This window comes from Pleurodeles waltl, chromosome 12, assembly GCF_031143425.1.
Source record: "Pleurodeles waltl isolate 20211129_DDA chromosome 12, aPleWal1.hap1.20221129, whole genome shotgun sequence".
Lineage (NCBI taxonomy): Eukaryota > Metazoa > Chordata > Amphibia > Caudata > Salamandridae > Pleurodeles > Pleurodeles waltl.
In genome coordinates this window covers 439,642,518-439,655,956 of record NC_090451.1, presented here as the reverse complement: position 1 = coordinate 439,655,956, position 13,439 = coordinate 439,642,518, and the positions used below count along the sequence as shown (strand labels likewise).

At 42.1% G+C, this 13,439-nt stretch overlaps 1 protein-coding gene across 2 annotated transcripts in view; it reads right to left on the bottom strand.

Moving 5' to 3' along the window:
- The window catches only part of ADAMTS18 (ADAM metallopeptidase with thrombospondin type 1 motif 18), a 282,250-nt gene that overhangs the window by 143,701 nt on the left and 125,110 nt on the right, over positions 1–13,439 (bottom strand). For both annotated transcript variants that reach the window (XM_069216991.1, XM_069216992.1), the window contains one exon: positions 8,340–8,539. In XM_069216991.1, coding sequence (XP_069073092.1) covers positions 8,340–8,539 — 200 coding nt within the window. The remainder of the gene's footprint in view (positions 1–8,339; positions 8,540–13,439) is intronic.

Genomic DNA, 13,439 nt, shown 5'->3' with positions numbered 1-13,439 from the left:
GGGTTTCAAAATTATTTTATTTAGGACTTGGCATTATTATTGCATTAACCTCTAAACTTGTTCTGATAAGAGAACATAACAAGGGGTTCTGGGTGCTGCCCAGCCGTTTGTATTTATTGCTATGGCAGTGGCTCGTCTGTGCATTGTATCACTCTGGCTAAACAAAGATCCTCCAACCTTCCAGCAGTGGTTTGCTTGATTAATGGCTAATTGTAATCTGGAAAGGGCTTTGTATGATACAAGAGGCAAAAACCCAGCCAGAAAAGTATGGCGATTTGGGCACTGTTTCTGGATTGACATAGGAGTTTGCCTTCATGATTTCTTCTGCCAGAAGCCTGTGGTAATTTACGATAACTTTCTCAATGATGGGCAGGAAAATAATTGTTAATAGTGTCAAAAAATGGTTGATGTAGCTGCTTTCAAATGCTTAGAATTCAGGTCCCTACCTTTTTAGTTCGGTTCTTGTCTTATCCTGCATGCCCCGTACTTCAGATTCTGATGCAATAAAAGTTTTTCTCTGAAACTCATGATTTTAATACTGTTGTTGCATGCCTTCTCTGCACTTCTTGCATGTTGTCTTATACTTTGCTATTGGTCTTTGTATCACTGCTCTTTGGTTTTTGCCAAGAGTGTCATTTTGTAGAGAATTCCCCTAATGTGCTGCTTTTATTTATTTGCAAAATAAAAATATATTTTTTAAATATGACAGTGATATTATCAATGATGTCATGAGTGTTGCAATATGTGGGATAGATAGAAGTGCATGGAGGGGCCCGAGTTACACTTGCATTAGGGCATGAGTTATATTTACTTGAAATAACTCTAACTAAAACTGCTGAATTTCTCTGTTTTTTTATGTTTAAAATGAAAGCCTAATAATAACACCCCTGTAATCTTTGGTTTTTATTTGATTTTTTTTATTTTTATTATATTTGGTAACAATAACCTCCCTGTAACCTTTGATTTATTTTTTCAGTGAATTTCTATGTCTTTTTTTTTACTTAAAGTCATTTTAATTGCTGTGATTTGCATGGGGAGCAGGGCATGTGAGGCCCGCCCCGAAAAATAAAATGTTAACATCAGGCCCGGGAGATGGGCTTCCTGGGGCCTAGATTGGCCTGGAGAGGGGGTCCACTCTTCGCCCCCCCACAAAAAATGTTATAAGGCCAGGCCCCTGGGGATGGGCTCCCTGGACTGAAATCAGCCAGAGAAGAGGGTCTGCATGCCCCCCTTCTTCATTTATTCAAGGCCAGGCCCTGGTGGATTTGGCCCCCAGTGCTAAGATTGGCCTGGGGGGGACATGCACCCCCTCCATTGAATTGTGGTGGGCCCCAGGGATGGGGTCCCCAGGACTGAAATTGGCTGGAGGAGGGGGGTCCGCACAGGCCCACCTCCCTCACACTGGCCATTCACCCAATGAGGTAGCACTTACTAAGTAACCAGGACAAAGTGCTCCCTCTTACACCCACTCTCACATCAGCATAGGCCCTCTCACACCCAGACAGACACTCTCACAGCAACTATCTTTTGCTCATGGAAGGCAATAGATAATTGCAAGAGCAGAAAACAGCTGGCATTGAAATTGAAGTTAGTTCTGACTAGGCCTAGGTGGAGCTTTCAAAGTTTCACTCCATGGAGCTCATGGAGTTTCACTCTGTGGAATTCCATGGAGTTATCAAAAAACACCGCCCAATTCTGCGGAGTTCCATGCACAGGTGGAGTATTGCTCATCCACCCCTAGTATTGTCACACATTCAGAGCACAGGTATCAGCAACAAGGAAGAAGGAAAGGCTCCGTTATTGGCATGGTTTGTCCTGTCGCAGGACATGATCATAGGTCTGGACAGAATCACACGCCTGGGTACAGAGTCATGCTCACATGTAAGCTTTGGTATACACAACAGTCCTAGCCTGAGGCCCCCCGGCACAAGTTGTTTATGTTTCCCCTGTTCAGCCATCATATGCGAAGTGCAGCCTCGCTCACCTGACTAGGCATGTGAACCTCCAGAAGTCACCACACTGAGATCATAGAACTGGTTTTGCTTTGTAAGGTAGGGTACAAGCTTTTTAAGTGTGCCTTGCGATAGGGTACATCTCACATGCCAGGATTGCCTTCAGTTCTGTGCCCTCCTCACCACATTTACACTTTCATTGCCATAAAATAGTGCATTCCAATTGTTCTCACCGGTGCTTTGTTTCAAATACAGTTGCTGAGGAGATGGTTCCGGGGTCAATTCTGTGTTTAGTACTGAACATTATGTCAAAATTTTTCACAACTTATTATGTCAAATTGTTTGTTTATGCCCCAAGCAAGATACTGTTCCCCACCAGTGCCAAGATCCTCTGGAGATTACCAAACGTCCCAAAAAGGTAATTTGTGACAAGCGGTATCCTGTTATCTACCACTGTCTTTCAATCTGTAAAGAATATCTTCCTTTGTCTCTTTGTTGCTGTTTTAAATGTAAATATGTTTTCTTTGGAATTGAAATTGTTGCACTTTACGAGTACCCACGGCCAAGGGGGTCAAAGCTCTTCAGATGTTTGCGCCCTTGGTCCAGTGGCCCCAGCGAGGCAGCCCAGAAGAAACTTGCTTGAGAACACTGTATGGTACAGTTGCTCTCATTTAGTGCCCAGCAGAACTATGACTTTTATTACAAATCAAGTAAAAAGAATAGTTAAAATCATGCTGCATGCTGAAAGGCAAAAGGTGGTAGCACCATCTCGTGCCAAAATACAACCCCAGCTGTTTTTATTGTATTTATGCGTGAGGCATTTGGTTTTAAATATCATTGGGTCTTAAAACCAATGTTATTCTATGAGACAATGTTTGTCAGCTAGCTTTCTGTGGACCTGATTGGTTTTACTACAGCGTCTGTAGATAGAATCTCAAACAATGGTACTGAGGTGCCAGACAATGAAATCCATTAGAGAAACATGAAATGAATAGCCCTAAAGGCCTAGGTCTCTGTTTGCTCTAGCCCTAACCAAGTCTCCAGTGTGGTCTTTATCTTGGGTAACAATTCTGTGTATCTCCTGCATTCCCTCACGCCGCGCACACACACACCCTCCCTGCTTGCCCAGCTCCCAGTGTTTCAGTTCCATGTTCACTAGTTTTGCCAGATCCTCATCATTGGCTGTACATACAACAGATGTGTGTGCCATCCTAACAAACCTGCTAATGTTGTAGCTTTCCCTTAAACCACCTACACCTGGCAAAGGGCAGTAACAGCACCCAAAGTGCACAGCCAATTGGTCCAGGATCCAATGTCATTATGACAGAGAAGAGGACCCTGGCCAGTCTCACCACCCTCAATGTACACCCATTGTTTAGCTCTCAAACAAGCTGGATAGATTACTTTTCCAGAATAATAACAGTTATACAAGGATCAAGTCATACAGACCTTAACTGATAAGCATCAGGCAGAGCAGCAGCATGGCACCGCCTGGGTTCCTCATCTTCCCCAGGACCAGAGCAGGCGTTGCATCCTGAGACCTAGTTGGGAGCGGGCCCCTGTCTTGGGGACAAGTGGGTGCTGCTGTCTAAAGGGGTCAAGTAGAAGGTGAGGGTTTGCTCTGCTGTTTCCAAACTTTCCAGTCAAACAAGAGGCTGGTGACACAGTGAGAGGTACGAAGACAAGAAGAGCCAGCTCAAGCCAACCTCCAGCCACAGACCCCCACCACTGAAACAGCCAATTCCTCCTGCTAAGAGAGTGAGCCAACCTCTAACTCAAACGTGGTAATGGCCCTACCCCCTTTGGTCAGTAGGCCCTGAGTTGGAAGCAAGTGCATCATCAGCATGATAGGTTGAGCGAGCACAGCGGTAAACTCTATTCCGCTGGCGGGTGGCAGTGTTTTTGCTGCTGAACTCTATGCTTCAAGTGGAGCGTGGAGTGGGAGAAGACCTGCAAGCTCCGCCAGTGGTGCGAAGTTTACTGCCCAGGCCTAGTTCTGACTTGAACACTGACACAGATGAAAGCACCAGAAGTGGCAGTACATCAACACCAGGCCCTATGGTAAAGGTGAATATTGTGGAGGAGCTGGATTTTTTAGGACAGGACAGGCAGCAAATGCTAAGACCCCAGGATCAAAGGCACAAAGCTGGAAAAGGAGGAGATTCAAGCAATGCAGCCAGCTCACAAGGAAAAACAGTCCCACAAAAAGTATGGAAGTAGAAGTAATGCAAACAGAGCAACCTCAATCAATTATCAATTTATCACACATCACACCTGAGTGAAGCAAAAAAACAAATAATTTCCCTGATCTTGTCATTTTGTCTTGAAAGCTCTTTAAACTATGGTCAAACAAGAATTGATGTCTTCAAATTCATAAGAAAGTTAAAACTGCTCAAGTTTCATTATGTCAAAACAAAAAAACAATAAAGTCACAGGCAACAAATAACCAGCAATATAAAGGCCTTAAAGTGTCTGGCATGGAACTTGTGAGAAAACTAAGATGGAAAATGAATGCTTGTGTATAGTGGAGACTGTGTCAGACAAAACTATAATTGACAACAATAAACTGGAATTATGGGGTGAAGGAGACACTCCATTCGAATCAATCTCCAAATTAGCACCTGTAACTCTAGATGATGCAATTGAGGTTTCTCGTGAGTCTTTGATTCAAGAGGTTATATAAACCTGGAAATAGAAGGCAGCTCACTCCAAACAACCATCAGAGGAGATATAAAACTTTGGTCAAGAAGCTGCAAAAACAAGAGAACATAGTAATAAGTAACTCTGACAAAGGCGAAAATATTGTCCTGTGGCCCGTAGAACTATCTGTTCTTTTTGCATTTGTTGCCCCAAGTGGGAAGGGTATGCCCAGACGGGGGTCCCGTGCTCACTGCACCACTGGATTCAAGCTGTCCTGGCTGATGAAGGTTGATACCCTGAAACCGGTCCTAGGATGCTTGTTTCCGGTCCAGGGAGGACCTGGCTTGGCAGTTCGGGCTGGACTGTTCCCATGAGGAACAGGGTCAAGACTGATTTGCATATGGTTGGGTCCAACCTGGGGTGGCATAGTGAGCAAAAAAACGATGGATTAAACACAGATCTTTGTGACTGGGGGTGAATGTTTGATTTGCTCTGCATTCCGTCCATCATCTGTTCTTTTTGCTGTGGAACTATATAAGCAGGAAGCATACAAGCAGTTGAATAATGAGGAATGCTGTGCAAAACGTAGTCGATCGGATTTGCTTGAAGTAAAAGCACAGCTTAAGTTGGCGCTGGTGGAATGGTAAGACAATGGTTTGCTAAACCAGGATAAATATTTGTTTTTGTGCAATGATCATCCAAGGACACCAATTATGTATTTATTGCCCTAGGCAGGCCAACAGTATTGGCAATTGGGGGACTATTTGAAAACATATCTAAATACATTGACTATTTTATACAGGACTTCCTAAGGAGTCTACCTTCCTTTGTCAAGGACACTGGGGACTTCCCAAACTAATATATGACATGCAATAGGGTGAGAACGATTTTCTTATGTCTCTTAATGTCACGGTCTGTATACTACTATCCACCATCATGATGGATTGAGGACGGTAAAGCGGAGCAGACCACTAAAGCTGTATAAATACACTCAAATGCTATTTAAAATGATAAGGTTGTGCCTGGAGCATAATTATTTTCTATTTGACAGTCAACTGTTCCACCAATTACACGGCTTGGCAATTGGTACCTGTTTCAGCCGCGGCTATGCATGTCTTCACATGGGCTGGTGGGAGGAACACGTGCTTCGCGTCTGTCACAAAACAGCATGGGAAGAACATATTGTTGTCTGGCTCCACTTCATCGATAACCTATTTGTGATATGGAGAGGGTCTGTTCAGAGTGCAAGTGATTTTGTTTTTACATCAATAGGAATGATTTGAATCTGCACTTTACAAGTCAAATCAGTAGGTCTAAAGTACACTTCTCGGATCTGGAGGTTTTCTGCAGAAAGAACAAATTGGAAACTAAATCATATAGAAAAGAGACTGACTGTAATACCACATTGCTGCCTCCAGCATTCACCCCCCACACCTTAAAGCCAGTATCCCATATAGTGAAATGTTGCTCACTACGTGCAACTGTAGTGGTGACTTGGAAGCCATAGTATTCCAGAAGGAGATGGTTGGTAGATTCAGGCAGAGGAAATAAATCTCCAATCTGTTAAAGAGAATTCAGGAGGTGGTGAATAAAAGAAGTAGTGATACCATTCTCTTTTCTAGAAAGGTAAAGATCATATTGATTATGCCACAGAGTACGCAGGATGAGGCACTACGCTCATTAGTATGAAAGAACTGGCACATCAACCGATCTCATCTAGTTATTGGTCCAATGTATCAAGAAACCTTCTCATAACATATTGCAGGGTTTACTCAATGCAATAGGGATCAGTAGGGATCAATTTGCATAATATCAAACCCTGCTTCATGGAAAACCTCATAAAATCTTGGGCACCTTTAATTGTAAAACTGATTTCACAGTGTGCGTATTGACATGGAGCTACAATCTGCAATATGTTTAGAACACTGTATTACAAGCCCATAAACGCATATTACAACATATTGTCATGGGTAATTGTCAATGTGGATCAGACTTATTCAGTGGCCAGACAGTGTGCAAAATTCTACAGTAGTGATGTGGGTCATGTCAAATATTTAGTCATTTACTCTGTACTAATAAACAGACAAGGGGGGAGATCAACTGATAGCCTTATGGAGGTTAGAAACACAATATTTCCTTAACCTAGACTTCATGGTCCAAATGGATTTAATGTAGATCAGGAGCTTCTCACATGGTTGCAGGGTGACAATAGATTATGTGCATAAAATGGTGAGGATGACTCAAGTTGTGTTCCTCTCATTCAAAAATTTCAAAAAATTTCTAAACATTTTCAAAACTATTTTGATTTAATATAAATCAATTTATTAGACTAGATGAAAGTGATTAAGTTCAATGCAAGGCTTCCTCTCTTTTAGCATTATGAACTGGACCATACAACAATCATGGGAAATTATAATGATCAGATTATGCCAGTTTAGATATATTCACTTGGGTTCAAACATAATATATAATTAATTTATCTATTGCTTAATAAGTTTGCCCATTTGGGCTCAATTGTGTGTTCAAGCACTTTTTGAAATGAATGGTAAATCATAATAAAAAGTAAGCAATGATCTTTAGATACTGACCCAGGTAGCTTTATTGGCGCGCTGAATTTAATAGACTTTTTGTGAACCCGAAAAACAATGCAACAAAATTATTAGCTGATGATTTTCTTTTTGTAGAACTCTAATAATTTGTTGATGAATTTAATGTTGGTTGTGTTACTACTGTTTTATTATTCTTTTTTCACATTAAGGGCCAGATGTAGCAAAGGTTTTTACCCATTCTGTGTCTATGGGAAAAAGTGTTCGTACATATGGCCCTAAGTGGTGTATTTATATTGTGACAGTACATGATGAAGTTTGCAGTTTTTGTTGTCATTTTTCATGAAGATCTACAGCATTTCACAGCACCAAAGTGTATGATCAAGGCCATCAGGGGCGGCTGAAATGTGCAACAGCAGAGTTATGCATGACATAAAGAAGTAACTGAGTCTGCATCAATCCTGTGTCAGAGGTACACCGTGTGGATCATCGGTGATATATATAAATATAAATATATATATATATATACTCATGTGTGTGTGTTTACACAAATATGCACATATGTACGCATACATATAGTGGATAGCCATTTCTAGAGGTGTATGTAATATGGATATTCACAAATGTCTACTTTCTTAGTTTCTTGATAATCATCTCATGCTTAGACTTGAAAAAAATACTGAAAAATATGCCTGTTTTTTCCATTCATCCTCACACAATGTATAATTCCTTCCTGTCATATGATAACTATTGACAACTTTTTTAGTTGCTAAGTTTGAAACCCAGCTATTCCCTTCATACCATTAGCTACATTCTTGTATCAGGGTGGATTAATAGTGAACATAATCCTTATGTGGATGTTCCTTATGCTATATAAATGACAGACTTTAACTCTGATTTGTCAGTGCTTAATGTGATATTCATGTGTTCACAGGTGGTTAATAGCAATGAGATTTTAAATAAAGCTTTCCTTTCCTATAAGGAATTCTCAAACTGTTCCCTTCATTTAATTTGGCAGAAGCTAAATCATTGATTTTCTCTCAGAAAACAACACTACCAATGTAATTTTCAATAAGCAAAGTGTGTTTTGGCAATTGATTCCAACACACTGTTTGGATGCCTCACAATATACTAAGTCCTCTTTGGCTAAGAAAATACCTTTTAATATAAAAATAATGCCTACCACTGCACAATAACTTACCATGTTCATAACTGTTAATATGTAGGTGGTGACATTCTCTTTGCCATGCTTATCCACCATTTTCTTATCTGCTACAACAAGAGTTTCAACATTTAGGCTTCCAGTGCTTTGGGATTTGGCAGCTGATCGTCTAATTCTTGGAGACTTCTTGTATTCATCAGTTCGGATGTAAATGTCTTTTCTGGGTAATTTAGGTACATCTGAAAATAAATATAATCCATGTTCAAGAAAATGCAACTATATTGCTATTTTAGACAAGTTGCTTTCTATCATGATTTTTATAATAATAATGAATAGTTATAATGTAATAAAATATACATGTTGAATTATAAAGACATGGTTAAGGCTGCATATTCTCATTCAATGGACATCTTGTTGAATACATTTACGTAGTTGAATGGGGCAAATATGAAACTGTTCTCTGTGAATAAGGATGACTTACTTTGAACTTAATTGTTCCTTACTTATGAATATACCCTCCCTAGGAAAAACTTTTTGTCAGCTTGGTAGATAATAGGTATATTTTTAATTAGACATAGGCCCTCATTTTGAGTTTGGGGGTTAATGCCGCCTACCGCCGCGGCGACGGCCGCCAAAAGACCGTTGCCGCGGCTAACATCTGTCTGCCAAATTATGACCACAGATGGATTTCTGCCATAAGAAGGGTGGAAATCCGGCTATGGCCATACTGGCAGATGGTGTTAAGGTGACGCTTTTACCAGCACTACGCCAGTAGATCGCCGCCAGCCGTATTATGACAACTAATACGGCCTGGTAGCAGCGCCCTGTCCTGTCCCTTTCCGGAAGATACCCTGGATACAGGTAAGTTGGGTTTCCCCACAGGGGAGGGGTGTGGGGGGTGTTGTGTGTGTGGGGGGTGTGCATAAATGTGTGAGTGTGTGCGTGAATGCAAATGTTTGTGTAGTGTTGTTTGTGTGTGTGTGCATGTGTGAGAATGCGTGTATGAATGGAAATGTGAATGCGTGTCAGTGTGAATGTATTAAGGATGTGTGCGGGAATGAATGGATGAATGTGTGTATGAATGTGTGTATGCCTGTGTGAGTGAGTGTGTGTCTGCGTGGTGCGTGTTTGCGAGTGTGCGTGTATGGGGGTGTGGGATTGGAAGGGGGGAGCGTAGATGGATAAGGGGTTGGGGGCATCTGGGGAGTGTTTTCTCCTACCAGTGACAGGGAAGGAATTTCCTGTCACTGGTAGGGCCTACTGCAATGGTTTTCGTGGTGTTACAAACTGCACGAAAACCATGGCAGTGGGCAGGGTCAAAATGCTGCTGGCGGTACATTAGCGGCCTTCGGGCTGGAGATTGTTATGTCCGGCCCGGCAGCTGCTACCGCCATGGCGGGTGAAGTGGTATATTTGCAGGGGGGCTTCAGCCAACCCGCCAATGTCATAATGTGGCAGTATGTACCACCAGTCTGTTGGCGGTACTACTGCCACATTATCACCAACCGCCGGGGTCATAATGACCCCCATAATGTCCATCAAGCCCTCATTTATTTGTATTGATAGACTTGGGTGATTTCTTAGAGTGATAAAATTAAGATAAAAACAGCCTTGTTGGATCATTACCAATTTTGTTTCAAAATGAAAATTATGACAATGTTTCCTTTGCCCTATTTAACTCAGTCATAGCGAAATCTAGCATCCATAATACACCATGAAATCTAGCTTTAAAACCGTTCAAAGAGGCTGTAATAAACATAACATATTCAAAGGTACATCATATTTTAATTTCTCTAACATTTTAATATAATTTACTCTGAAGGCTCATGAGTTTTCAGTTGTTCTACAGTAAAACATTCTAGCTAAACGCCCATAGGGATCATTCATATAAATGTACATGTTATTAAATATTCTGTAAAAAATGTAGTTAGGTAAAGAAAGCATATCGGTGTATAGGCAGAATAATAATAATGTGCATGAGTTTTATTGGTCTTAGACATTTATAATACTGACTCAGTGGGTACCCGCAAAGAAGATTACTTTTTTGATGATGTGTTTTAATGCTTTCTATAGAATGCAAAGCGTCAACTGCAGAATCATGTGCACATATTTAATCAAACATGGTAGTAATTTTATGCTGAATAACAATCAAACAACAATCAGAGTAACCATAGATGAAAAAAATACAGATAGCCAGATTTGTCACACATGGATGTATAGGAACATTTGTTTCAATGTAGAATTGCGTAACCGTCTTATAGATGTTTCATTTTTTCATAAGGTCTTGCAAGGTAAAAAATAATGCTACAAAATCTGAAAACTGTCCACAATATCCGAATTGATATCTGAAATCTAATAAAGCTTCAGTTTAAATTAACTGTTTAACATATTACAGTAAGAAGTATACAATTAATAGCAAATGTACAAGTATAGTAACAATTTATACTTCTATGTAGTTACTTCAGACCTGTACTTGCACTACCAACCTCATGATTTCAAATCTGAGATGGGCTAGAGGGCTTGTATCATACAAAAGTAAACCACTTTGTTGCAAAGTACAAAATATCCATCAGTGATGACAGTGATATCTCTAACTTTTATTGGTTTACTAGTAAAGATTAGCAAATACGGAAATGCTGCCTGCTTCAAAACAAGGCCCTTATGAAAGTTGTATGAAAGTTCAAAATGGCAGCTGTTGCTATTCTGAATGTCAAAATTGTTTAGATATTCTTCTGGTTCATATTAGTTATATTGTTTTTTGCATGCCAGACCAACCACAAGCAATATTATTGAATTCTTACTATTTTTTAACCAAGTCTAATATATTAATTCTGGGATTGGTGAGAACCCTACAGAATATTGAGGACAAAAGTAAGTTTACATTTTCTATACCTAATTCCACAAATACATACCTAAATATACACACACACACAAACGCATATATTCAAGTTACGTACATTTTTAGTTAGCAATGGTAAATCTATACTTCCCCATATGCAATTACCTTTCACTATTTTGTCTCTCAATATTCTTTCCATAACATTCTAGCACCACAAAAATCTGGGTGACTATATTTAGTGGTACAATCCAGGGATTTAAATACTGTTGTGTAGATGTTCATACATTTGTTCCTTTGGTGAAAATGGCATAATTGTGTGATTTAATGATGCAGTTCTTGCAATATGCAGCAGGCGAAAAGTATCCTTTATTTGCTATTGTTTTGCTTTGTTCAGTTGTAGTTGATTACTGCTGTCCATCAATTCTTACATGAAAATAAATCAGGACATATTTTGTCTCATGTTTTGTGTAACTGGTTGTACACTTTGTGATCAGATTGAGCATACTCTGACTCATAACACCTAAACCTCTGATTCTGATGGAAGGTAATTAAATATTTAATTAATTGTCTCTGTCCCCAAGATCCTTCAAAACTGAAATGATCTCTCCTTTGTAGGACAGCAAGAATTATAAACACCATGTTTCCACAATGTTCTCAATTTTGGAATCAAATGTCTATATACTATTCATTAAATGATGAGGAACAATAAATTACTACAGGTCTATTACCAAATGTAAATAATGAAACTGTTCAAGTATCACATTTGTGCACTGTTGGACCTGGCCCTTTTACAGGGTCACTCCCCAGACTTGTTGCTTTTTGCCTCCTTATTTTTCTGACCTTTGTTGGCTGACTCTGCGCACTTTTTCACTGCTAACCAGTGCTAAAGTGCATGTGCTCTCCCTTGTAAAATTGGTATGATTGGCTTATACCTAATTGGCATATTTAATTTACCTATACGTCTCTTGTAAAGTAGTATCCCTATACCAAGGGCCTGTAAATTAAATGCTACTAGTGGGCCTGCAGCGCTGCTTGCACCACCTACTGAAGTAGCCTGTCAAACCTATGTCAGGCCTGCTAGCGCAGGGCCTGTGTGCGCAGTTTTCTGCCACAGGGACCTGGCACCCAAATTTACTTGACAGGCCCAGAACTCCCCTTTTACTACATGTAAGTCTACTCTAAGGTGGGGGAGGAGCCAAGATGGCGACCGGGAAGGACGCTTAAGAAAGCGCTCCGTCTCGGGCTCGCCACCAAAATAACTGCAGGGCGCCCCGGGGACGCCAACATCCTTGCACAGGAGTGGGACCCGCTCTGAGAACCTCTCTCCCCCCGTCGACGGTTACGGAGGCGTCTGTGTGGCAGAGAAAGGAGGTTCCTGAACAACGACGCCGCCTCGGGAACTGCGGCCGCCATCTTGCCTCGTAGCAAGGCCCGGAGCTCCGTCCCTGAGCCCCGAAGGTGAGGTGGGGGTGCATCGGCGAGGGGATCCCTTGGCGGGAGGGCAGCAGGCCCGCCACTGGGCCCTGCACCGCTTTGGGCTGCTCCCCCTCCCCTCCCCCCTACCGCTTGATAACTTTTTCCATTGCTGGCCCGGGGCGGAGCGGCGGTGAAGTTGCGGACGGGGACTCTTGGTGGTCCCCCCCCCCTAGCCCGCGGACTGGCTGCGAGGCGTGCCCCCCTCCCCTTGACCGTCTGGAGCGCCGGCAGATTGGGATCGGAGGGGGGGCTTGCTCTCTACGCCCCCTGAACATTACTGGTGGCTCCGGCAACTTTTTTGAACGCTCGTGGGCCACGTGGGAAGCGCTCACTACAGTAAATTATGTACACCATCATTCCCCTGGCACAGGGATTAGAACCCTGCATGGAAGCTCAAATGAAGGAGCGCGCACATGGCGATCGACGTCGTGAGGATGAGGGGCCCACACCCAGGCCCTGAATTGTCCAGGTCGACTGCAGTAACACTAGGGGCGCGCGGGCTTCGCCGCCCCCCCGCCCCGCCATCTGTCGCCCTCCCGCCGGTGCCGGTGGAGGGGCCTGGAACTCACATCAAAGAACTTAGGGCGGTCGGCAACCCTAAGAACTAGAAGCGTATTCCGGTGTGGATCCGAGCGGATATACGGCCCTCCATACCTGTCCAACCCGGGGACTGTGGGAGTTCGCGTTGGCGCAGAAGGAACAGGGACTCACAAACTGAGACAAAATGGCCGGGAGATCAAAATCAGCGAGGAGTCAAGACCGGGGCACGCATGGACCAGCGCCTGGGGACCAGCAATCCATACCCACTTTACAATCACTGGAAT